The 26125-nt window shown below is 49.2% G+C and overlaps 7 protein-coding genes across 7 annotated transcripts; 3 read left to right on the top strand and 4 right to left on the bottom strand.

Annotated features, from left to right (window-relative positions):
- Nucleotides 1–1805: 1805 nt before the first annotated feature.
- HOO65_030735 (PLU-1-like protein) lies at nucleotides 1806–7055 on the top strand (the record flags this gene model as incomplete). Its single annotated transcript, XM_071001761.1, has 4 exons — nucleotides 1806–2228; nucleotides 2313–2361; nucleotides 2483–6017; nucleotides 6089–7055. The coding sequence occupies 4 exons, from the start codon at nucleotides 1806–1808 to the stop codon at nucleotides 7053–7055; spliced, it is 4974 nt and encodes a 1657-aa protein (XP_070860414.1).
- Nucleotides 7056–8982: 1927 nt separating this feature from the next.
- Nucleotides 8983–9438, top strand: HOO65_030734 (succinate dehydrogenase cytochrome b subunit; the record flags this gene model as incomplete). The annotated part of the gene is made up of 1 exon (XM_071000482.1): nucleotides 8983–9438. The coding sequence occupies one exon, from the start codon at nucleotides 8983–8985 to the stop codon at nucleotides 9436–9438; it is 456 nt and encodes a 151-aa protein (XP_070860413.1).
- Nucleotides 9439–10087: 649 nt separating this feature from the next.
- Nucleotides 10088–11555, bottom strand: HOO65_030733 (Transcription initiation factor TFIID subunit 6; the record flags this gene model as incomplete). The annotated part of the gene is made up of 2 exons (XM_071002175.1): nucleotides 10088–11088; nucleotides 11168–11555. 2 exons carry the CDS (start codon nucleotides 11553–11555, stop codon nucleotides 10088–10090), a joined length of 1389 nt encoding a protein of 462 aa, XP_070860412.1.
- Nucleotides 11556–13575: 2020 nt separating this feature from the next.
- On the bottom strand, nucleotides 13576–15272 carry HOO65_030732 (putative MFS transporter; the record flags this gene model as incomplete). The annotated part of the gene is made up of 4 exons (XM_071002096.1): nucleotides 13576–14091; nucleotides 14148–14562; nucleotides 14643–14775; nucleotides 15131–15272. The coding sequence occupies 4 exons, from the start codon at nucleotides 15270–15272 to the stop codon at nucleotides 13576–13578; spliced, it is 1206 nt and encodes a 401-aa protein (XP_070860411.1).
- Nucleotides 15273–16713: 1441 nt separating this feature from the next.
- Nucleotides 16714–17471, top strand: HOO65_030731 (DJ-1/PfpI family protein; the record flags this gene model as incomplete). The annotated part of the gene is made up of 2 exons (XM_071002379.1): nucleotides 16714–16791; nucleotides 16860–17471. The coding sequence occupies 2 exons, from the start codon at nucleotides 16714–16716 to the stop codon at nucleotides 17469–17471; spliced, it is 690 nt and encodes a 229-aa protein (XP_070860410.1).
- Nucleotides 17472–17917: 446 nt separating this feature from the next.
- HOO65_030730 (signal recognition particle protein) lies at nucleotides 17918–19727 on the bottom strand (the record flags this gene model as incomplete). Its single annotated transcript, XM_071002070.1, has 2 exons — nucleotides 17918–19486; nucleotides 19614–19727. 2 exons carry the CDS (start codon nucleotides 19725–19727, stop codon nucleotides 17918–17920), a joined length of 1683 nt encoding a protein of 560 aa, XP_070860409.1.
- Nucleotides 19728–20239: 512 nt separating this feature from the next.
- HOO65_030729 (acyl-CoA N-acyltransferase) lies at nucleotides 20240–21109 on the bottom strand (the record flags this gene model as incomplete). Its single annotated transcript, XM_071000481.1, has 1 exon — nucleotides 20240–21109. The coding sequence occupies one exon, from the start codon at nucleotides 21107–21109 to the stop codon at nucleotides 20240–20242; it is 870 nt and encodes a 289-aa protein (XP_070860408.1).
- Nucleotides 21110–26125: the final 5016 nt, after the last annotated feature.

Below are 26125 nucleotides of genomic sequence, written 5' to 3'. Positions count from 1 at the left end.
AGAGACGAATTTGTGTCTTTCAAGCTCAGTTGCTATGGAAGACATATCCAAATCATATATACCGCTGGGAAACAGAGAAAGCTGCAGCCTGTTGTTTGGACTCGCTTCGCTTACATTGTTTTCCTAAACCATCGCAATTGTACCTGACAAGCAAGTTCTTCTAACTGTCGCCGAAACGAGTCGTTGGTTTAAGGTGCAGGGACAGACTAGGCTGATCTTTTGCTGCAACCATGTACATGAGACCAAGGTACCATGGACAGTGTAAAGTACCGCAGCACACAGTAGGGGGACACCAACGACGACCTGATGGGTCGGGTCGGTCTACGGCGACTGCCCTTTCTTTCTCTCTTTCCTGCAAGACAGACATGACAGGGGTACATACTCGCCTCCCGGGGTCACCTGTAGAGGTGCAGGCTTTAGCTGGATCTTTTAGTGGCTACAGCGAGTATGGCATTGTGGGTCCGTAGCCTATAGACACGAAGCTGTTGCAACTTGTGCAAGAAAGGCATGATTGGTATACTGTTGAAGCATGTACCTCCCAACCTTGTAATTAGTGGTAAGTGACTCCATTTCTTTCCCTCCGTGATCCCTCTAGAAATCAGCAGCAGGATATAAGAAACTATTTGACTTTTTAGCCTCTTTACTGTTCTTGTCTTTTTTCGTTTGTTCGTTTGCTCGTTCTTTCCTTCTTTTTTTTTTTCCCTATAGATGCCCGCCCCATGCCATGCCAGCAGTCCGCCCATCGATTCATTCCCCCGTTCCCACTTTCCACGTCCACTTTCACTCCCACTTCTGACTTCTACCTTCCAACTCGCCCCAATTCTCGTCTTCTCTTTTTTCCTTCTTCCTCTTCCACATATACACCTAAACGCGCCATCAAGCTGCTCCATTTTCCCTCTACGCTTTCTCCTTCTTGTTGCTGCTTGGGAAAATAAATCTGCGAATATATTAAATTAATTCCGGCTGTCGAGGGTATCAGTTTTTTTAATTCCTTTTTTATGATCACTTTATCGCACAATTTCAGCCTCTCATCTAAGCTTGCTTGTTGCGACTTGACATTCATTGGCTTGTACGAAGCTTGGTAAATGGATATCTACATAGACATCGACGCCAGCCCGTTTATTTCGTCTACACGGCCGTTCTTTCTTGTATTTGTTTAGAGAAGGTATGTTGGCACTTCACTGGCTACTAAACCGTTTGTCGCCACATCAAATCTTCATCTTTTTTCGGCTGTCCTGCTCCCTCTTTTTATTTTTGCCTCTATAAACGCCTTCGCTCCGCCGCTATTCGTATGTAGTGTAGGTGTAGAGTCTAACTAGATCGCCCGCTTCGTTCTCCTTTCTAGCCTCCAATCAACCAAACGTCTTGTTACTCGCGATTTTGCCTACGACGGCCTTTTCTCCCTTCTCTCCAATCACTCGCTTCCCGACGACGTCTCTTTGCCTGTCAGCTCCCGTTTTTACCACTAAACCTCAACTCGACTTGGCTCGAATCGTCTGCACTCTACATTCAAACAAACGCCTTTATGCGCGATCATTTCGTTTACGATAACATCTCCATCTTGGTCTATTGATCAAATGAAGCTCCTCGCGACAGTTTTCCAATTTTTGTAATTTCTGGCCTTCCCTGTGCAGCTTCGCAACCTCCCCCCCGGCCGACCGACGACCGACGACCAGCGACCGAACATCCTTCTCCATTCTCTCTGTACAAATAGACCAGGTTTTCCGCCTATTTCTTTCCCGCCCCCTACCCCCCATACGCTCTAGAAAACAAGCCAACTGGCTTTTAATTCCGAAAACATCGCCATGGGCCTATCACACGCTGGCGTCACAAATGGCGCTGCAAGCACCTCCAACAGTACCCGTGGCTCTCCGGCCGTGGGCCCATCCACTAGCGCCATCACAGGCAAATCTTCCAACAACTCCAAGGCTGCTGCCTCTTCAACAAATGGCCTTTCGGCTCCTGCAGCCTTGAGCTCCATGAGAAGTGCACCTCTAGATTTATCAACAGTCGAACGCAGGGGTCAGCCAACGGCTGTGCGTGAGCCTGTCATAAAGAAGTCGCGCCCACATGATCTCGAGGAAGCGCCAACTTATACTCCCACCGAAGAGGAATGGAAAGATCCCATGGCATACATGCGCAAAATCTCGCCGGAGGCCAGCAAGTATGGCATATGTAAAATCATTCCCCCTGAATCATGGAATCCCGATTTTGCCATTGACACCGAAGTAAGAGCAAATAGAAGGAATCTCTTTTTTTTTTTTTCCCTTGTAATATCTTGGCCGTATACTAAACTCACCTCAACCCTATAGAAATTTCATTTCCGCACACGAAAGCAAGAATTGAATTCTGTCGAGGGTAGTAAGTCTGACTTTGTCCTCTTCAACCATTTCTTTAAAAATCAATCTCGTTTTCCTATTTGAGTCTCACCACTGACGCACCCACCACTCTCAAGGCACTCGGGCAAACTTGACATATTTAGATGCGTTATTCAAGTTTCACAAACAGCAGGGCAACAACCTTCATCGCCTGCCTTATGTCGACAAAAAGCCCCTTGATTTGTACAAACTTAAAAAGGCTGTCGAAGCCCGTGGTGGCTTTGATAAGGTCTGTAAGCTGAAGAAGTGGGCTGAAATTGGGCGCGATCTTGGCTACAGCGGAAAAATCATGTCATCATTGTCGACATCCCTAAAAAACTCGTACCAGAAATGGCTTTGCCCATACGAAGAGTACTTGAGACTTGCTAAGCCTGGTGTTCACCAACAACTTGAGCTTGAGTATGGTGGCCCCTTGACGCCCAGTCCGGCTCAAACACCTGTCAAAAAGTCTACCCCTGCTGCTGGCACTGAGTCTCCCAGCATCCGTCCAAGCGATGCTACGGCCGCTACTGTTAAACAAGATAACACCGAAGATGATGGCGACATTTCTATGACTAATGCACCATCACCCCGTAAGACAACTGGATTCAGAGCCATCAATTCTGGCTTCACCGCAGTCAACTCGGGGTTCACTAGCGTTAATAAGGCAGCAGCAGCTAATGCCGATGATAGCTTATTAACCCCGCAGCGTGCTGCTGGGAGCCCTAAAGCTTCGGCAAAGAATACGCCATTATCAGACGTGAAGCGTCGTATGAGCCTTGAGAGCACCGATGGCCATAAGGACGTCACCGATAAGGAAGATGGCGATGCGAGTGGTAGTCGCCGCAGCAAGCGTCTCAAAAAGGACAATGTACCTACAGTCGCCGGTTCTCACATGTCACTCCTGCGTCCTTGTGCCCCTAGAATACATCGCGATGAAAACTCTATCCCAGGGGAGAATTGCGAGACTTGCGGAAAGGATGACTCAGTTGAGGCTCTTCTCACCTGCGACTCTTGTGATCATGCGTATCATGGTAGTTGTCTCGACCCACCCCTTAAAAACTCACCATCAGCAGAATGGAACTGCCCTAGATGCCTTGTTGGCGATAACCAGTTTGGCTTTGAGGAGGGCGGGCTCTATTCCCTTAAGCAGTTTCAACAAAAAGCTGCAGACTTTAAGCAAGGCTACTTTGAGAAGAAAATGCCTATCGACTTGCATTTAGGCTGCGCCCGCCCCGTCACTGAAGAAGATGTTGAAAATGAATTTTGGCGTTTGGTTGCTGACATTGAAGAGACGGTCGAGGTCGAGTATGGTGCTGATATCCATTGTACTACCCACGGCTCTGGCTTTCCAACTATCGAGCGCCAGCCTACTAACCGCTACTCGTATGATCCTTGGAACCTCAATGTGCTGCCCTTGGGCCCTGATAGTTTATTCCGCCATATCAAGTCGGACATCTCTGGTATGACGGTTCCATGGGTCTATGTTGGCATGATATTTTCAACATTCTGCTGGCACAACGAAGACCACTACGCCTATTCTGCCAACTTCCAACACTTTGGCGCCACTAAAACATGGTACGGCATCCCGGCCTCCGATGCTGAAAAGTTCGAGCAGGCTATGCGGGAGGCTGTTCCCGAGCTTTTCGAGACACAGCCAGATCTCTTGTTTCAGCTTGTCACATTGCTCACTCCAGAGCAACTGAAGAAGGCCGGAGTCAATGTATATGCTCTCGATCAAAGAGCTGGTCAGCTTGTTATCACCTTCCCCCAGGCGTACCATGCCGGCTTTAACCATGGCTTCAACTTCAACGAAGCTGTCAACTTCGCCCCTGCCGACTGGGAGCCATTTGGCCTTGCAGGCGTGGATCGTCTCCAAGAATTCCGCCGCCAGCCTTGTTTTTCGCATGACGAGTTGTTATGGACGGCTGCAGAAGGAACTTCAGGTCACGCGCTCAATATTCAAACGGCAAAGTGGCTAGCACCTGCACTCAAGGTTGTGCAAAAACGAGAGCTGGCTTTGCGCGATAAGCTTGTGTCAAAACACTTGGAATCCTTGCCTCATTCTTGCCCGTTAGATGAGTCTGAGGAAAGCATATCAACTTCAAAGTGTCCCCTTGAGCTTGTTGTTGAGGATGTTGATGTTTCCGAAGATGAATATGGGTGTGTATACTGCAAGGCCTTTAGTTATTTTTCGCGGTTCAAGTGTCTCAAGTCCGGCAAAATTGTTTGCCTCACCCATGTGGGGACATATGCCTGCTGTGAGGCTACTGAAAAAGAGCGCTTCCAAGGTGCTGGCCATGTACTCTACTACCGCAAATCTTCCGAAGAGATTGAGGCTACCTACCAACGTGTTGCCGGCAAGGCGTCCGCCCCAGACTACTGGGAGAAAAAATATGCTAAAATGCTTGAAGATGAGACTGTGCCTTCTATCAAAACCCTACAGAAGTTGTTGCACGAGGGTGAGCGCATTCCCCATGATTTGCCTTCGCTACCCCAGTTAAGAGAGTTTGTCGAGCGTTGCAATCAGTGGATTGAAGAAGCCAGCTATTACATTGTGCGCAAGCAACAAAATAGACGCAAGAGTGACAGAGTTTCTTCTGGCAAACGACAATCAATTGACGACACAAATAACAAGGAAAATCATCGGGACTTGCGAAGCTTCTCCCGGCTGCTGCAGGAAGCTAAGCGTATTGGATTTGATTGTCCTGAAATGGAACTTTTGGAAGAACGTGCGGTTGCCATCAAGCATTACTGCGGCAAGGCCGACATGTTCCTTAAAGCTTCCCAAACTTCTGGTGCCTTTGTCGATCAACAGATGAACGTCAAGCTCATACAGGATTTTGAAGAGATCTTGGAGGAAGGCCGCAGCTTCAATGTTGAGATTGAACAAGTCAAGAGCCTAGAACGAGAGCTTGGCCGGCTGCGGTGGAATGAAAAAGCTCAGCAAGATCGCATGCGCGTCCTGACGCTGGATGAAGTGAATGCAATCATAGAAGAAGGCGAGCGTTTGAACATTGCACGGTATAATGACCACTTGACATATTACCGCAACCAGCGTGAAACGGGCGATAACTGGGAGAAAAAGGCCAATGAGCTGGTTAGTGCTGAGAACATTCATTATGCACAGCTTGAGTCGTTGTCTACGCAGGTTCAGACGCTCCGTGTCCCCGTGAATCCTTCAACGCTGGTTCAGGTGGATAGGATCTTGTCAAAACAGCGCGAAGCCTACAAGCAGATTGCTGAGATGAATGAACGAGCCCAAAGCGAGGATATGCGAGATCGTCCTCGGTATTCTGATGCTCACGAGCTTACCAAGCGGTTAGAAGAACTCAATTGCAAGCCAAACGGCTCTGTCGAGCTTGATCGCGAAGTTAAGCGCCACGAAGATTGGATGCGCAAGGGTAAGAAGCTATTTGGCAAGGCAAACGCGCCTCTCCACATTCTCAAGACGCACTTGGAGTACGTTTTAGAACGCAATGTGGACTGCTTTGATATTGTCCACGACAAGCCCCGGGATCCTGCTGAACCCGCTTCTCGGGAACCTAGTCCTGATTCAAAGCCTGCCCGATGGGAAGATCCAGCCAGCCGTGAGGTGTTTTGCATTTGCCGGCGTGTGGAAGCGGGAATGATGATAGAATGTGGCATGTGTCACGAGTGGTAAGTCTAATTTTGAGGCCCTGGGTGTATGGTTCAACACTTACTAACATGTGATCTTTTTTCTTCACTAGGTACCATGGAAAATGTCTGAAGATTGCCCGTGGTAAGGTTAAGGACGACGAGCAAATGCACTGGTCTTGTCCGATATGCGATCACCGTGTTAAGATTCCTCGTGATGCCGCACGGCCAAAGCTGGAGGATTTGATTGCTTGGCGCGACGAGATTCCTCTTCTTCCTTTTCAACCTGATGAAGAGGATCTTTTGAACAAGATTATCGACAATGCATCGACATTCCGAGAACACATTTCCGGCTACATCAACCCCGCTATGTCTTCTCGTGCAGAAGCCGAAACACAACGCTTCTATCTCCGTAAGGTCGAGGGTGCCGAAGTTCTTTTGGTGCGTGAGACGAACTTCCTCCGTCAAGAGCTTTACAAGTGGTGTAACATAGCGCCTGAGCCCCCGACACTCATTGAGGAGTCGAAGAGTACTCGCAAACCACGGCCGACGAAGTTGCAAAAGCTGCTTGCTGTTTACGGCGTTGAGGACCCTGACGACCTGCCCGAGGACGTTCGTGGCAAGGCAAGCAGTTTACGCCGTAAACTGCGGCCTGGTATGTCATCTGCATCTAACGGATCTGGTAGCAACTCGGGGACATATGCGAATGACTCGTTCCGGACACCAAACGCAGCACAGCAATACAACCAGACCGGCCAGCCAGGCCCATCGACGACACACAACCAGAGTATGACGGAAGACGGCGATCAGGCACACATGTCACTTGAGGACCGGCTGCTACGCGATCTGCCAACGGGTCTGGACTTCAGTGTTGAGCAGGACAAGCAGAAGGCAATGGATGTGCTGGCTCGTACGCCACTAGGACGTGAGAAGGCTATTGCCTTGTTTGGGCCTGATGTGTGGGCAGGCGTGGCGCCGATTCCGGGGCCGGAGCCGCTGCGGCCAGGGCCCTCGGGGATACGAGAGAGCATAGAATCGGCGGGCAACCGGTCGGCGATCAAAAGTCTTCTTGACCACTGAGATCTGTCTGGTGCAGCGCGATGAGTGAGTGCAAGAGGGTGTTGGAGTATGTGCCTCAGTAATTAGGGCTTGCTCTCCTTCCCCATGATTTTTTGCATGTTTGCTTCTTGGCCTCCCCAAAATTCCCTTGTTTTTCTTGTTTCTTTTCGTCTATTTGACCTTTTTGTCATTCATTAGTTGCCGCTATCGCATCTGCCATGATGACTGGGCTTGGGGCATGGATTGGATTCCCTTTTTGTTTTGCTTTTCTCGGGTTGATTGATACTTTTGTATTTTGTTTCCTCTACTATTTGGGGGTTTCTCTTTTTTATCGTGGATTGATTTGACGAGCCATGTCGCTTTTTGGGTGTCTCTTTTATTTATAATAATATGTACATCATGTTTATACTCGAGACGACATTTCGTTTCGGCAGGACATAGTCACGTGACACACATAGGTGATGCGACTTGCCTGCACTACTGCAACAAGCAAAACGGGTGTGCACATTAAACTACGAGATTTTCCCTCAAGTGATGTAGATCGCGGCAATGAAACGACACCCAGATGCTCAAAAGTATTTCCGGGAATCGTGATCAAACTACGGATCAATTTTCTCTATGGAACCTGTTAAAGCGAGAGAAATACCAGGATGGCCCAGCCGCCAGTGGCACCGCAGATCGAAAAGAAGGCCGCGATGCCGGCAGCCAGAAGCTTTCCCTCAAGGCCCATGAAGTGAAAAGAAGAAGAAGAAGAAAGAGATGTTGATTTTTTTCGCTGCCTTTTTGAAGGCGGCTGCCCTTGTGGGGCTTTTGCGGGGGCACTTGGGAGGGGGTGGCTGGGCTTATTGATCACGTGCATACAGCTTAGATTTTTATTCTTTTTTTTTATCGTTTCTTTTACTCTGACAGCTGGCAATGAGTGGCAGGTAGTTCTCGGTGACTTGATGACTTTCTAGTAATCTAGCGCCGGTGATTGGCTGCACTTGGGCCGAGGAAATTCGGGTGTTTGCTCCCCAAAGAACAAAGCCTTTGCCAAAGCTTGAGTAGAGCCGGAAATCTCGACAACGTGATCGTAACGACGAACGTGAAGTTTTTCTTGTTTATTATATTTCTTTATGAGAAAATAATAAGAAGACACTCTTTTGTTTCTTTACTACATTTTCCTTTCTTATTCCTATTCCTGTGAATTTTTATATTTTCTTCAGGTTCTTTTTCTTCTTTCCACAATGGCTGCTCCGCGAATGGGACTGACGGCTCTGCGCGGTGAGTTTTTTTATTCTCCCCCGGTAGTGACGGCCTGATTTGATGATGGGTCATTGGCAAGGCTGAGGATGAAGCGGATGGTCCTTTAGGATCCCGATGACGGTACGACTGTGATTCTCGGTTCCGACGACAACGATATTTGTAGCGATGATAGCGACCTTTCGGGCAGTCCCGAAGTAGACACTGTTCACGTGCGCTTCACTTTGCCGATCAGCTCGGGATCAGTATTTCAGACCCGGGGCCCTTTTGCTGCAGTCACTGCAGATGCAGCCATCCGCGCCGGTGTTCTTTCTGGGGATAGACCCTATCGTCGCCCACTTGCTTCCAACCTTTGCGACCCGACGGATCCAGTCCCCTAGCTATCTAAGCCGACCCCAACATCGAATTATGCTATTACCATTGCCCTATGAACTATGGCTACTAACATTTCGCTTTCTCCATTAGCTTCAATGCGTCCTAGCCTGGGTCTTACTCAGAACCGCCTTCCTCAGATATTGCTGGCGTCTGCCATGTCCACTTCGGCTTCTCGGTGCGTGCCTCGAACCCTTTTCTCAACCCCGGCCCTGACCCCCGCTAGGTTATTCTATCTAGACCTTTCTTGACCTCGTCATCTATATCTCTATTTGCATTACCTCTACCTTCAGTCTCGGTCCTCCTTACTAACTCTAGTCTATCTCTTTCTGCAATGGTTAGCCCCGCTGCCGTTATTGAAAAGACCTCTATTGCTCAGAGCCAGGAAATCCTCGATGCCCAGCGCTTGCATCGCCCTGTGTCCCCCCATCTGACTGTCTACAGCCCCAAGCAGACCTTCTTCACACCGTCCATCTGGCACCGTATGACGGGCAGCATTCTGTCCGGCTCACTATACGCTTTCAGCACTGCTTATCTAGCCGCCCCGCTGTTCGGCTGGCACCTGGAGTCGGCATCACTGGTGGCCTGTGCCGCTGGCCTGCCGCTAGTTGTCAAGGGCGGCCTCAAGTTCTTTTTCGGCTTCCCCTTTGTCTTCCATTTCATCAACGGCATCAGACACCTGACCTACGATGTGCTGCTGGGCTTCTCTAAGCCCCAGATCAAGAAGTTCGATGTGCTGATCTGGTCGTCGTCGACGGTTGTTGCCGCCTACCTGGCCTTCCTGTACTAGGAAGTTTCTGGTTTTATATCCCCTACTATCTCTCTTTATCTCCGTCGCTTTTTTTCTTTTCCCTTATCACTGTTCTTTTGTCGCCTGGTTGGTTGGGTCGGAGCCCGTTGTAACTTAGATTCCAAAAAAGAACAGTGGAATAATGCCTAACATAGACAGCAATCGTCCTTGTTGTAGGCCACTTCTATCGCACTGTTGAAATATCTAAATAAGAACCAAGAAAAAAATACCCAAAAAATGAACTCGGAAGAGACCTTAGCCTCCCCCCTATGTGGGTTTGCGAGTGTTGTGCATGCGCCGTCCCAATTACACACTTGCATGTATGTGCAGTAGTACAAGTGCTTAAAAAATCGCCAGAATTTCCCATAAAAGCAAACGCCAAACTAGGAACCCAAACATACCAAAAGAAAACAGAAAAAGAGAAAAAAAAACAATGAATAGTGTACCGAGAGAGAGACCCAAGCTGGAGTATGTCAGAGACGGGAATAAAAAAGCACGCACAATGGTGCAATCCAGTGGGACAGGCCAATAGAGCAATCGTATTGGTAATAGCGGCGCCCTTCGCAGTCTTGTCAGTCTTGTGCGTTGGCTGAGCTTGCGTAGAAAGCTTCATCTTCCCTTGTCTTTTCCCCCATCTCTCCTTTCTCTCTCACTCAATGTATCGCGCATCTAACACCAGCTTGTTGAGCCGATGGTTGCCGATCTGGAGGATCCGCTCACCAATGTTCTTGCCTAGGAACTCCACCATATCCACGCCTTCTGAGCCTGTGCCGTTGACGCCATTGGACTCAACACTAATCTCCGAGCCGGAAATCGACGAAACAGCCTGCACAATAGCACCCAGAAGCATCTCGTAGTCCAAACTGCGTTCAGCGCCCTTCTCTTTGAGGGGCATAAGTACTGCAGCGTCAAAATCTTTAAGTGTTTTGACAACTAGAATGCGGATTGATTCGGGGCCTCCAGCAGCTGCAAGACCAAGTATAGCTCCGTATAGCACGGGTACAGGCTTGCTAGGGTCTAAAAAGTACTTGAGACAAGTGCGCGTGAGCTTTGGGCGCAGCAGGTGATTGGACGTCGCGTAGCGCGCGGCCAACTTTCCGACAAGTGAGGCAGCGAACTCGCGTAGCTGGTACTGCGTACGTGTGCTTTCAGGTGAGTCATCAGCCCCAAGCTTACGTGCCATCAGACATGTAAGCACCGGCGATGATATGGGACTGGCGTAGGGGTCGAGGAAGAGCGACGTGTTGGAGATGAGTGCACTAGTCAGCTCCATCATTTGACGCAGCACAAAGAGGTCATCCAGCCGGTGTGTCACTTGGTTGGCAATGTAGTTGACAAAGTATGGAACCAACTGGTGCAGGCCCGGATCATCGCGCACTGATGCTAGGGCGGCTTGGCGCAGCCGTTCGACTTCCTCGTCGGGTGTCTCGTCTAGCACCGCAGCCTGAATCTTGTCGAAGTAAAGTACCATTTCCTTGCTGATGACATGCTTGACAGACGGCTTGAGCGGTGCGCCATCATTGCCAGCTAGCGCCGAGAGGGCAGGGTTTGCGCCGGTGCCCTTGGGCACAAGCTCATGTGACCGTGATTCAGAGAAGACGGGGTTTTGTGGGATGGCGGGCTGCACGCCTTCGATGGCTAGCCAATGAGCTGTTGGCGGAGAGTGAATGTCAGTCGCATAGTTCGCACATTAGAAAGAATAAAAAATTCAATTGTGGGCCTAACATACCGGTAAACATGATATCGCGGGGGACTTTCGGTAGCGGCGCGTTGATCAACTTCTCGAAATCCACCTCCTCGTCCTCGATGTAGTACAATGGCTGGCCAGGCCCCAAGCTTGCCTCGCCATAGCGCAGTGGGCGCGTAGAATCATATCCATAGAGAGGCTCGACATCTAAAACCTTGAGTGCCATGGACACATCGTTGACGGTTAGTGCTGTGCGGCCACAGGCACGCATAAAACGCAGCGCCTCGACGGTTACCTGGCCAAGGCGATACTCGGTATCTTGTGTGAGAGTGCGAAGCGCCTCTTCGCCGATATTGGAGATGCCGACGGACTCGGCAACATCGCGAACGTTTTCTGGATTCCAGAGGAGTTTTGGCTCGTCGCTTGCCATTTTGCGGCCAGTTGCTTGTGGTCGGGTGGGTGTTGGTGAAAGTGGCCAATAGAAGACTCTTACAGCCAAAACTTGCTCAAACCTCCTGCAGAGCAGAGTAGGTATTAGTTAATGCGGACAAGGCTGAGGGAGCAAGGCTGGAAGAATAGCCAGTAAAGTGGGGCCTATGAGTGCATCAAATGGGCAGGCAATGCCCATGATACAGGATAGCATTTAAAAAGGGAAGGGAATTCCTATTTGCACCCTAAATTTCAATACCCCACACACCAATCACAAATCTGACAACAGCCCAGCCAATCACATGATAGTATTAGCTCCACCTTCAACATCCTTTTCCTCCTCAATTCAAGGTCTACTTTGGGCCTCTTGTGCCGAGTGTTGTATGCAGCCTCCTCCGCTCTCTCTCCTCCCTCTGCCTTCTGTTCTGTAGTGCCTCCTGCGGTGCCTCCTATGGTGATATCGGCAGTTTCATTTGCCGTGTTGCCGTCTTTCATTTGTCTTGAATTGTCTCCATGTCCCACTGATCCATGGTCGTGAGGCTATCGCCATACTCCCAGTGGCTGAGGTTGTGCCGCACTGAGGCAGTTGTATGGCGAGAGCCTTGGTCTGGTAAGCCATTTTGCTTCCTGCAAAGGCCAGAACAAGAGCGTATAAGAGGTAGTAGACCTGAAGCCTGTACGCCTGCAATATAGCGGTGTATGGCATATGGCTGCAAAGTGCTAATTTCAGTGCATCCCCATTGTCTACGATCACTACATTCGGTTGCTGTACGTGGCTTTTTTGACGTGCTTCTTCGATGCAAGAAATAAGCCAGTCGTATGTCTCTTCTTTCTCATTGTTTATGCCCATAAGAAAGCAAGTTTCGTAAAGGTTCCAGATGTCAGCCAACGGGTTACCCCATTTAGGCAGCCAGAGAATAGTACGGCAAAAGGTGTTGCCAAAGTGCAGCAGATGCCATGCATCAGGCCATATAATGAGCCAAAAGGCACACCCACAGATGCGTTCACAGCTATTACAGCCTGGTTCAACTTCAGGTCTGATTTCACGAAGAACAGAAGCTACAATGCCATCACCCTAACTCATTAACTCATCATCGATCATCGAAGATACAGCCCCACGGCCTGTATCCCCGTGGATTGTGCCCTGGTGTTGGTGATTTGCTTGTATTCATTCTCCCCTCCTCTCCTTCGTCTCCCCTTGAGTACTTTGACTATGGGATATCTATACCTGGGTTTACAGTTGCGTGGTCTTGCCTCCACATCTGCTTAGGTGAGGGGGAGGATGACATGAACTTGAAAGGCATTGATGGGCAGGTGAAGGTGGAATTATCGAGAGGTGGGGGTTAGGGAAGGTTGGTGGCGAGAGAAAAGCGGCAAGAAATGTGTGACAAGGCTAGACATGACCATACTAATGATACTGATTGCGTATTGAAATACATATTAATGTTGGGTTACTGATGCACTAGGATTGGTAACAGTATCTACCTAAGCAAGCCCTGCCCTTTCAATCTATAAAAATATCAACAGCACTGTACAAGCCCCGTCACTTCCTCTCCTCCGATCATGGAAGAAACTCTGACTAGAATGACAAGTATTGACATACATCCTTGTTCTCTTCAAGAACAATCTCGTTCGCCTCAGATACCAATGGCTGTAAAACTTCCAGGACTTCCTCTCTCCCCTATTTGCCGTTACGAGTCCTTGAGGCCATAAATATCAGATACTATTCTGAGACAAGGCCAACAGACAGGATGATACCAAGAGTGGGCCTGTCGTTTCCTGAAGGAGGGCGAACTGTAGTGCCAGTTGATTCGCCCAGCAAACACATCATTAAGCCAATGATGGGCACTTTGTCAAACGCGAGCTGCTGACATCCAATCTTGATATCATCATATACAGAATTCTTCATGGATTCATTAAAGTTAAATGCCATTGTATAATCCGCAGTGAGTTAGGTTGTAATGCGTGCTTCATACGCTGCAATGTATGCTCAACAAAATCTATAATAAACACGCTCTGCTCTATACTTGAACCTCGCAAATCTCATCTTCTGCCTCTGTCTCCTCGGCCTCTTCATCCACGCCAATGTTGCTCACAATGATTAGTGCGCCAACATACAGCCCAGCTGCTAGCAAAAACGGAAGGCCAATCCACGAGCCGCCCATCTTAAGGCCGAGGCGATACAGAGCGCCCATGACAGGACTCGCCAGCACAATTCCAATGCTCTCTAGAAATCCAATGACGGAGTAGAGAACGGCATTGTTGTGCGGCACCATTGACGTCATCAAGCCACGCACAAAGATGGAGTATCCGAAGCCAAATGCGGACAGTGCGACCCCTCCAAAGAGAAATACAGAGTGTGAAGCTCTGGCTACTACACATATGCCGATTATTTTAAAGACCATGCTGACTCGCGCTAATATGAGATCCTTGGTTCGTGGACCGACAATCCGCAAGAGCATATTAGTCGCCATGGGAAGAACCATGAGGAGCAGCGTCAGGCTGCATGCTGACTGAACCGAGACTAAGAGTCCAGCCTAATAAATATGTCAGCATTGTCGTATAGAAAAAAAGAAGAACAAAAATGGCTTACCTTCCCCCATGACCACTCAAACTTGTTAGTCACAAACTGTAAAAGCACCACCTGAGAGTCCCCAAAGGTTACTAGCACTGTGCTGATAAGCATCAGCCCTACTTGGCGTTCTTTGGTGGCTAGAAGATGCAAAAATTCGCGACACCTTTGGAGATCTGCTTTGGCCGAGGCTAGAAAGTCCTGCCAGTGTGTTGTAGTTGGGGACTGCGTATGTTTTGCCAGGGGCTGAGACGGCATATCCTCAGGCAGCCGGGTCTCTGGCATGCAGTAGCCAAGGATGCTGAGCATGGCCATGATAGAGATCCCAGTGTATATCGATATCCACGTGCCAATACGAACGAGATAGAAGGCGATGCCGCCACCAATAAGGCTACCACCCATGAGCGAGGCGCCGAGATATGAAAAAGTAGTTGATCTACAAGTAAACAGTCAGCAAACAATTGAAACTAAGCCCTTTCAAATGCCTGGTGTTGCACATAGATTGCCACTTCATACCGTTCATCAGGACCACAAACATCGGCCACTATTGTGTACAACATAGTAGGGAACATGGCGATTCCGCCGCCCAGGAAACCGAACAGCGAACAGATCCATATCATACGGAGATTGAAAACTTCGGGAAAAGCGCCTGTAATGTTGTCAGCAAGATCCAAATGTTTTCTGCCCATTCTTCTTTCTCCCTCCTTTTAATTTTTTACTCGTGTATTTCTCCCGTCTTAACTTACAAATCACAGCAACGCATATATTACATAGCGTAACTCCCAACAGAGAAGTTCCCAGTACTAGGTTTCTCCCATACCTATCAGCAGCCAAGCCACACGGCACTGACATGATCAGACATGGCACTAGACTAAACACAACAGTCCATGATTGGATTATGGACAGCTCATTCTGTACTGCCTGGTCTTTGCAGTGTACTACGCGGCCCGTAGCCATCATTGCGTTGCACAGAAACTCTTCCTGCGCCTGGACCAGAGACGTACTCATGATGGTCAGGTCAGCCATGGTAATGAGCATGAACAAACAGCACAGGCCCACAATGAAGAGTCGTCGCGGGCGGGGGAGATTTGTCTCCGGGCGGCGCAAGGCGGGGTCAAGAAGCGGGCTTCGTTCCGAGGAGGCCATGGCGGGATAGCGATTCTAGAAGTATTGGAAAAGGGGCCAAGCAAAGGCGTCTCTGGGTGGTGATTTCGCTGCACAGCCAGTTCTAGGCTGGCTGCAGCCGTGGGAACGCTTCAAGTAAAAGCTGAAATGGCTCGCTCTGCCAGCGCTTGTTCCATGGAAGTGCGAGCTGGTTCTTGAAGAGACAGGCGCTATAGCGTTATGCGGAATGAGCAAACCAAAGAAAAAACTAAACTGGCAAAACAAAACAGCACAAATCAAGCCAAACGCCCAGGCCAACAAGACAAAGTAACGGGAGCAGGGAAGGGACAAGCCAAGCAAACAACTGGCGAGGCTGTCTTTATCAATCAGTAAATCAGCCACGACTTACCACGGGGAGAACACGGAGAAAAGAAAGCCCCTCTGAAAAACACTAGTCAAACGCTAGACTTATCAATCGGTGGGTAGCATTGTGTGTAGGAACGTCTTAGTCGAGTTAGTCATAGGGGAGACGCCGAGCAGGAATAACCCCAAGCGATGGATGCTTTCGATGCTGGCTTGGGTCGGCCTAAAAAAGGCTAAAGAGAAAAGAGCATGAGTCGACAGACCGGCAGCCACGAGGGCAATTGGGGAGAGCCCGGCCGGGTTGGCACCATCCAGCCTTTGTCAAACAAGAATAGAACAAGCAATATGTTCGCCGGCAGATAGGCATCCATACGCCGTGTATTTTTTGCTGCAACTTTCGACATACATCTCACTAGGAAGTAGTTCTAGATGAAATTCCATTTTCAGACATGGAATACTAGATCAACTGCCACGAAAGGCTAATCCGAGACAGTAGCCCCCCCCCCCCCCAATATCAGTGAAAGCAACCAGACCATTGGCGCTGGTTTCGCAAGTCAGGTCTTCACAGACGATCAATAGGCAGCATAGGCAGCACTCTGCTTATATAATATCGCAAAACTGTGCTGCCCCATTTTTGCCCATAAGAAAGTAATTGCCCATTACAGGCGCTGTATGACAGAAGTTTGCCGAAAGAAAGGAGAATAGGCGGGGCTCTCCAGCTGAACTGAATTATTCCATAAGCGAAGGCAAATGTCATTTTGCCGCTGTGTTAGACAAGCCCCCAGACTGCAGCTTTTGATTGGCCAGGATGGATTCTGCTTGGCTATAACTCTTGCCGAGTCCTGCTACCGAAGGAGGCAGGAAGCTGCAAGCAAGCAAAAAGGAAAGGGAAGTTACTTGAGTGAATAATCAAGTAAGGAGCCTGCCCCACTGTGGAGAGCTCAAAGTCGCGAAGCTTCCATGGGAGCTTTGGTCATTAGCTTCGGAGCTCTTCCAAGCCACGCATCACATAAAGCATTCTCTTCCTCCTCCATCCCTCTGTTGCATAATTCCGCAAAGTTTCTTTTCTCTACTTCTAGCCAAAACCAAAACCAAAGCTTCACACCAATATCTATTCACAATGGCTCCCAAGGTTCTCGTCGTGCTCACCTCGTACTCGAAGATCGAGGCTATGGACCGGGAAACCGGCTGGTTCTTGGTAAGCTGACAAGCATTGAAGCTGAGGTCGTCCTTCCATGGCTAATTTCTTTCTGTTTTCTCTTGTAGCCCGAGCTTGCTCACCCCTACGATGAGCTCAAAGGCAAGGCCGAGATGGTCTTCGCATCTCCCAAGGGTGGAGTAGCCCCGCTCGACCCGGGCTCCATCAAGGCATTTGAAAGCGATGCATCGTCGCAAGACTTCCTTAAGAATCACAAAGACCTATGGGAAAACACACAGAAGCTGTCGACCTTTGTTGGCCGCTCTAGCGAGTTTGATGCTATTTTCTACCCAGGCGGTCACGGTCCCATGTTTGACCTAGCCACCGATCCGGACTCCATTGCCCTAATTGCCGAGTTTCACAACGCCGGAAAGCCCATTGCCGCCGTCTGCCACGGCCCTGGTGTGCTAGTCAACGTCAAGGGCGCCGATGGAGAGTACATTGTCAAGGGCAAGCCTGTCACGGGCTTCTCTAATTCAGAGGAGGATACTGTTGGATACACACCGTATATGCCCTTCATGCTGGAGACTGCCATTCAGACTGTCTCGGGTGCCACATATGTCAAGGCCGAGAAGGATTGGGACGCTAAGGTTGTTGTGTCTGGCAACATCATCACGGGCCAGAACCCCGCCTCAGCCAAGCCGCTTGGCGAGGCTCTGGTGAAGGCTTTGGGCCTGTAGATGTATTCACATATTGCATCCTCCGTGGTGCGAGATAACTAATATGGAAAAGAAAAAAGAAAACCAGACGACAGTTAGTTCAACGCGCTCCATCGCAGCGTTGCAAATTTTAATTAAAGTTTAAAGTGCGACTTCTAAACCCAGAATAGAAAACAAGAAATTATCAAGGAGAGAGAGCAAGATGCAATGTATAGTGTGCAATGGAAGGGCAACAAAAATACAGTAGAAACAATACCAAGAGAGAGAGAGAGAGAGAGAGAACCCAATGCCATAGGTACTCCAAAGACAACGCAGATAGGATACACAAAAGAAGCAAGATCAGGAGCCCAAAATAACCATCCCATCCTACCACCACCCAGCCATAGATATAAAGAAAAGCAACACAAAGTAGGCCGTCTGAATAGACCCAGAGTCAGCCTCGCCGTCTCTTAATCCCATAGCGATTCTCATCTCCGCCCCCGGCCACGGCCGCCCATTCCTGGCATACCACCCATTCCCGGCATGCCGCCCATGCCGCCCATACCCATTTGCTGCATCATCTGCTGCATCTGCTGCATGCTGGGCATACCGCCGCCGCCACCGCCGCCACCGCCGCCCCCACCCAGCATGCCCATGAGGCTACTCAAATCTGGCATGCCACCACCCATACCCGGCAAGCCACCCATGCCTGGTAGGCCACCGGCCCCACCGGCTCCGCCAGCGCCCATGGCGGCCATGCGCTTCTGCATGGCAGCCATTTGTGACTTGCTGTTGGCGCCGCCCATGGCACTCTGGGCCCGTTGTAGGTTTTTCATGCTGCCGCCCATTTTCTTGGCCATACCAGCCATCATGCGTTGTTGTGTAAGGACATCTTCAACCTCCCGCACCGAAGTACCGGAGCCTCGGGCAATCCGCGTCAGCCGTGTTGGTTGCTCAGTGAGGATCTTGCCATCCGAGTCCAACTCGGCCTCGGTCATTGAGTCGCAAATGAAGATCATGCGCTTCAGCTTCAGCGTGCCTTCCTCGTCGTCCATGCCCTGCATCATATTACTCATGCCAGGGATCATACCCGCCATCTTGGATAGCGGCCCCATCTTCATTATGTTGGACAATTGATCTCTCAGGTCACGCACAGTAAATATACCTTCTTGAATGTGCTTCATCGTGTCTTTTTGGTTGAGGTTGAGGTTCTGCACATGCTCAACGAGGCCCATAATGTCGCCCATGCCCAGCAGCTTCTGGATAAAGCTTTGCGGTACAAAGCGCTCAAAGTCGAGCATATGCTCACCGGTACCAATAAACACGATGGGCGTGTTGGTGGCAGCGACAGCAGAAATAGCACCACCGCCGTGGGCATGGCCGTCTGTCTTAGTAATGATAATGGCCCCAAAGTCGGCAGAGCTCTTGAAGGCTAGGGCCTGTGCTTCAGCCTGTTGACCAATAGAGGCGTCCATGACCATGATGGTTTCGTCGGGCTTGATAGCGCTCTGGATGTCTGTCATTTCCTGGAAAAGGGCAGATTCTTGGCGATGGCGACCTGAGGTGTCGACAATGATGACATCAAACTTTTCTTTTTTGAATTTTTGCACTCCGTCACGGGCCACAACTGCCGGGTCGGTCTCAGTCAGAGAGCCATAGTAGGGGATCTTGGCCTTGGTAGCGTTCTGTTTCAATTGATCAAAGGCACCGGCACGGAAGGTATCAGCACAGACCAAGCAGGCCTTGAAGCCGCGAGATTGGTAGTGGCGAGCCAGTTTGGTACACGTGGTAGTTTTTCCAGCACCTTGCAGACCAACAAACATGATGACGTTGGACTTGCCCTTCTTTATCTTGAGCGGCTCGGCGTGCGGGTCGACTAACTTGACGAGCTCGTCAAACACGGCCTTCTGAATCAGCCGTTTCTTGTTGACGGCAGGCGGGATCTCTTTGAAATTGACAGAAGCACGGATGGATTTTCGGAGCTGGCCGACAAGGCGCACGTTGACATCGGCTTCAAGGAGGGCGCCGCAGATCTCCTTTACCATGCCCTCGAAAGCCTAGAGAGAGAAGGCCAGAGATTAGTTTTAGTGAGCCTAGGCTAGAAGTGAGACGTCTCAAGATGTCGCTCGACCTGCCAGTAGTACCGGTACATCCGATACGACGGGAATGCGAAGAGCTAGACACTAAAGACTGAGCATTGGCAAAGCGACGAGGACTTGCCTGTTCATCGACATTGGGCTCTCGCGTAAGGGTATTGACAGCCCCGTTAATGCGGCGGCCGAGATCCTGGAGAACCATGGCGGTGACGGTGACGCTGTTGTCGTATCGTACGGGACTCGGATAGAAGATTTGGAAGGGGGGCGGGAGATATCTTAAATCGAGAGAGCGCGAATGCGGATGGGTTGAGACAGTCGGATGATGTTGTACATCAGGTTAGCCGAAGTTGTGGTTAATCGATACTCAAATCATGATGATACCGAACGTTGTGGGGGTCTTGGGCTGGGCAGCTGCCCGCAGCTGTCCCATGGGACTATCGGGAGATCTTCGGATCGTCCTAGTAGTGACGAGACTATTCGAGAATTACAATAAGAGAAAGGGCCAGAGCCTTGATATGAGTAACGCTATGATAGATATCAAATCATGAATATCAACGTTAAATATATTCAAGTTCAAGATATCAATTCATTTAATCATTTCATCTATTCATCTATTCATCTATTATTATTTGTGTCATTTTGTTGATCTTTTTTATGTAAGGCGCCTCAGCCAGACTACCATTCACTAACCCTAGTCCTGCAGAGCAGCCAACCCTATTGGTTGCCCGCTTTGACACAATTAGACGGCCGAATCATGACTACTAAGTTTTGCTTAGACCAGTGTTCGAAATTGCGAACGTCGTCGGCTGGGTCTGTCTGGGATGTTTGGTCAAACATGATGGAGCCAATCTTTTGGAAGCCTCTTTTCTGGTAGACTGGATAGCCCATGGTCGTTGATTCAAGGTAGATGGGTAGCCCGAGTTTGTCGGCCTGCGTGATGCCCCAAGACAAGAGAACTCCCGCGAGTCTTTTTCCCTGGTGCTTCCCATCGACACCAAGCATGCTGAGAATAATATGAGGCGTGGTGCTGTGAATCCTCTCGCGCTCAACGCCCATTTGGCTAAAGAAGTGCTCGGCTAAGTGGGGGTTTACCTCAGGCAAAGATGGGCCATCATGCTGTGGCTGTTCGCTTATCTTGTAGCCATTGGGATGGTACGACCATTTGCAAAAGGCAATAACTTCGCCTGTGCTTGCGTCTTCTACAACATGCACATAGTACAGTGGTTCATGCATCAGCCAATGATGCGCTTCACTTTTCCACCAGTGCCGGGCAGACGACTCGGGACCTGTCTCCGGGAAGCAGTGCATGCGTATCTGGCAGTCGGTAAAGGCTCCAAAGTAGATGGTGGCTATGGCGTCTTCATCTCCAGGCCGGGCCCAACGGCAGTGGTAGCCGGAAGGCATGGTTATAGAGCTTGTCCTGTCTAGCAATGTTGGCAGAGGGTGGCCGAGACTAGGCGTTGGGGTAGCGGCAGGAGGCGTCGCTAGGGGATGACCAGAGTATGAGCTATTACTGGAGGCGGAGGGCTGCATGCCAGACAATGTAGGGCCTGGGGCCGGAGAGGCAAGAGAAAGAGAGGTCATTGTGTGTGTAGATATGCACTATGGTATTCAGCAAACAAGAAGTGAAGAAACAAAGAAATACATAGGGAACGGATCGGAGAGTGATAATTGTAACGGATGAATGGGTGAATGGCAATTTATTGAGTTTAAGCACGCGATTTAAGGAGAAGGGGAGCAGGTTAGACCAAGATATATGACAAGTAGCAAGTCATGCTGAGCCTCGCAGAGGGCGTTAGGGATTGTGTAATAGAAATAAAAAAAAAGAAAAGAGATCTGGCCCCCAAAAGGAATGCGTCATAGCTTGCACCATTCATCTTCCTTTGCCTAAATCCTGGTATCTGGGATTAGAGAACCAAACGTTAGGGAGTTGGAGAAGAGGAGCCACAGGAAGAAGAACCAAAAGAAGGCCCCTGTTCATGTTGATGAGACAGTTGTATTCGAAGAAAAGGTGCGCCGTACATCTATGCAGATGTCGCTCGCTTTCTTCCGTGAAAGTGCAATAAGGCCTGCTTCGTGCTTTTTGGAAACTGTAATGAGTTCGGGCTTCCCCTGGGCTTCCCCTGGGCTTCCCCGGGCTTTCCCTAGGGCTACCATGTCCTTGGGTCTGTTAACACCACCCAAGCCTAGGCTTTCACGCAAGCTTGTTGTCTCGCTGGAGTCTGAGTCTCTGACATTCCTGTTTTTGCCGCCATCCCGCTTTTAAGACTCAGCGGCGCCACGTAGCGAGACTACAGGCTGCACGAGCCACTCAAGCTGGGGGGAGTTAGTGTTGCCAATGCTGTGCAAGGGTATCTTGCCGCTACTGATGGGATAGACTTACCGCTATAATGGCATAGCCTTGGACTCCTTAGAGTCTTGTTGAGCCCTTTTTCTCATCAAATGACTAGTCTAGTAGCCGTTAAGACTAAAAACTCTTTGTAAGCTAGAAATGGTGTAGCCACGAGAGGCGATCCCACATTATACTAGAGAAGGGAATTAGCACGCCGGCTACGACCGCTGTTGCTTACGGTGTGGACTAATACGTGCTAGCATCCAGTGGCTGTGTGCATGGGCCGAAGGCAGGAAATGTAGAAGCCGGGGTCTTTGATAGCACCATTAGTTCCAGTAATGTCCAGGATTGTCATAGGAGAGCGAGGTTATATGCTAGGTTGCTAGTATCACGCGGGAGAAAGTCGTTAATCTACACGCTGTTTCTTGAAGCATGAAAATTCTTGGGCTGTCAATACTTGGGGAGGGGGAGTGTTTCCCAGTTTCAGAACCTGTGGAAGAGGATGGTGCAGATTTCCCAAGGAGAGTTGAGAGGCCCGTTTCGGAGCGGGTTTTGGCTGTTTATTAGTTGCTAGATTTTATGCCTACTGTGACGATTATTGTCGTCTGCTCTACGGCTCCGACATCTTCGCTGACATGTATTGAAATATGCCACTCATAAGGTCACCATGTGGCGCCGACGGGTCTGGAGAAATGGGTAGTGTAGATGACAATGAAACAAACAGGCCGAGGTTTGCGGCGCATGTTTTCACAGAAGACAGCCATATTGTGGCCGCGACAAAGCCCTTGTTTTTCTTCTCTCGGTAGCTGACATATTTCCTTTGGATACTTGGTGCATCGCAATAGTAGGTGCCTTTGACGTTAGATATTTGGGCTTAGGAAAATGAGACAGAGCCGCAGTCGGTGTTTCACCGCAAAACAACTCAAGCTGATCAAAATAGCAGAGGTCTAACAGAAGTTGGAAGCGCATGAATCGCTACGGCATGCCAGGTAGAGGAGAGAAAGAACCTGGTATGTCGCTGCCAGGATATCTGGTGTGTTGCGTTCAAACTTGCAGGGAATAGCAATCATTAGAGCCATTGGCTGCTATTGAATAATCAGTATGGACATTGCACAGCCGTTTATCTTTGAGTGACTGAAATATCTAGTAGCCGGGCACCAAGTATCATGAACGGTTAGAGCATTGGTGTAACCATACCTTGTTGGGCGTTGTTCTTCGCTAGGTATCAAGAATTAGTGGTTTGCTGGACGAACGAAGCGTGGGAATGTGACAATTTACTCACAGTGGTTTATCTTGGCCCGCCACAGCTAATATGCTTCTCGCTCCGAGGCCCCGTCAAAAGAACCGGGAATTAGGTATCCGACCTACTACAAGATTATACCAGGTGGATCGCGATGCCATCCGTTGCCGACAGAATGTCATTAGATCTCAGCGCGATACTATCCCCAACTCATGGGGACTATCCGGCCATTGTCTAGTTGATTCTCGACTTAGATTAGCGTAGGTTTCCCTCCAACTGCATGGTGTTAAAGAAATGGCAAAGCAACTGCTTACTGACTACGACGCGCCACTTGTTCGCAAGTGCTAGACGACACTCAAACCTCAAGGCGCATTTCGTTCGTAAACATGACTGTCGCAAATACGACTATTGGAGGATCAGATGCAGATCCGACTGTTATTGGTAACAGCTGGTTCAGGCTCGTGGAGAATACAATCAAGAAATATCATATCCACCTCCCTGATACCTACAACTTCGATGAGACTAACTTTGAACTTTGCGACGGGATTCATTGCAAGCCGAATGGTTGTTACAGGCCTGGAAGAGCGTAGAAATCCGAAATCAGTATAGCCTAGAAATCGGAGATGGGTCACAGTCATTCAGGCGATCGGTGTTGAAGGCTGGGCGGCCGCGGCATTCATTGTGGTTGCAGGCCAAAATTGCCTCGCCAGCTGAAACCGAGAAAGCAACCTCCGGGGGACTGGGCTATTGCCGGGATTCATAATAGCTGGGCTAACGATAATACAGGCTCTAAGTGGCTCAACCACTCTGATCACTAACAAGGGTCTGACCAACTGGCTACTATCGTCTTCTTATCCTTGATGGGCATGAAAGTCACCGCTCAGTGGACCTTGAGGAGTATTGTGAAGACAACCACACCGTCACGCTGCGTATTCGAGCTCATTCGCCTCATCTACTTCGGCTTCTTGACTCTGAGTGCTTTGGACCACTCAAGAAGGTCTATGGTCGAGAAATCAAGCATCTAATCAGCCACTCGATGACCTACGTTTTCCAGACCGACTTCTTTCTGGCTTTTTATGCTGTCTGCCAAGCAGCTATGACGGGAAGCAATATCAAGGGAGGTCTTAGAGGGACCGGGCTCGCTTCATTGAGTGTAGAAAGCGTGATATCGAAGGTTAATGTGCGGCTACGGGGGCCAGCCTCCCCGACCCCTGAGTTCCTAAGACGCCAAAAACAGTCTTAGAAGCCGGTTCTCAATCTGAAAATGCTAAAAGACGGGTTAGGAAGGAGGTATCAAAGTAGCTCTCCAGCATCAGTTGCCCAGACACTTCAATCACCTTCAACGGGAACGAAGGCAATAATGTGCCAGCACGCCCTGTTGAAGTCTGAGGTTCTGATCCTTTGACAGGCAAATGAGGCTCTTAGAAAGCGTCGTAGAACAAAAGAAAACTAGCCACAGAATGGAAGGGAGATGGCTATATATGGGGGAAGGGGGAAGATTGACTAGAAAGACGGTGATGGACAGAGATGGTGGAGTTATATAGCGGTCTACTTTAGCAACCAAAGTTTTTTGCTCCCTTCGACTTGTAGTTGCCTTCTGAATGAAGGGTAAAGATAGCAGCAGATTTGTAACCCTAGGTCGAGATTACACAGGCAAGATCCAGCCAACGTTAGGGTTAGCATCAGATATAAAGGGTCATGTGTTTGAGATTCGCTCTTGAACCAAGAGCTAGACAGACAGAAACAACATGAACAATAATTTATTTTTTTTCTTCTCATTCTCAGAACGTGAAGTGCGTCTTCCTAATATTTACTGTTACTTTTCCGTATTCGCAGAAAAGCAGTCATTGCAACCACGATTTCTCATGTGCACAGTAGGTCTGCTGGTGTGCCAACAAGAATAGCTATTTCACTAGAGTCAGCAAAAAATGGCGCTTTGATAACTAAGCTGATGAATCTTTTGCTGCAAACTCAAAGAACAAAAATAGCTAAGAATAGAGAAGAGGATAGAAGGGAGCTACGGGGAGATGTGGAAGATGGGCGAGAAGCAGGAGGTGGGAGAGGGGTGGGTGGAAGATGAGCGAAAGGAAAAGGAGGGGATAAAGCCATAGACATATGAAAGAAAATTCAAGCCTGGCCTCAGACCCCTCAAGATTTCTGTTTTTATGTAGGGATAGCAAACTAATGCTATCTGTGACCTAGGCCAATGTTTCTTTCTATACGTGGCTCGAAGTAAGGATAATTGCAAGGTGAAATTTGGCTACCAGTTGAGTCCATCACCAACTAGCAAATGAGCTGAAACTTGGACCAATAGCTAGTCCTCCTTGATGCTAGAGAGCTGCTTAGTTTCCGTCCGCCTATCTCTTGTTTCTCAAAAAAGTCTAACTGCAATATCACCCTTCACCCTCGTCCTTCAGTGTGCCCGTGTGGCTTGACGGCGGTGCTATTTTAAAACTATAAACTAGTCAGTGAGGCAAGAAGTCTAGGGAAGTATGCATGGGAATTAGCAAGGCCTATTCTCTGTGTGCGGTAGCAGGGATCGGAGCGGCAAATATAAAGTAGAAGAACTTCCGGGGTATAAGCCGGAAAAGGAATTGGGTCCATAAACTATGCTACAGGAGCTAGCATGCAGCAGGACACACTGACGTTTGTCTACTTCTTTGTCCCTTTTGCTTCTAATGGTGCCCCTTCTATATTATGAAGGGGCTTTTCGATGAGGACAATCACTTAATTCTAAGGGGTAGTAAACACATGCCTTACTTATCCTAGTCATAAGGACAGCTGCCATGGTTCCGTTGCTTTAGGCACACTACGACTACTTTATTCGTCTATAAATAGCATATTAAGGTGGCAGCATGGGAGCAGAAGTAAACATTACCATTGCTTATGGTTTGCTAGTTTGTATTGACGCTTTGGCGAGCACGAAAGCGATGGCTTTGCCAAGGTACCGGCATCCTTTTGTCCCCAGGTCTTGGTGTACATTACTGCCATTTGCTTCCAAACTATTGATGCTGAGGGTCATCGTTAA

Source organism: Ceratocystis lukuohia, assembly GCF_044167205.1.
Source record: "Ceratocystis lukuohia strain C4212 chromosome Unknown Supercontig3_pilon, whole genome shotgun sequence".
NCBI lineage: Eukaryota > Fungi > Ascomycota > Sordariomycetes > Microascales > Ceratocystidaceae > Ceratocystis > Ceratocystis lukuohia.
The sequence above is the reverse complement of the archived record's forward strand: the minus strand, read 5'-3'. Positions and strand labels throughout refer to the sequence as shown.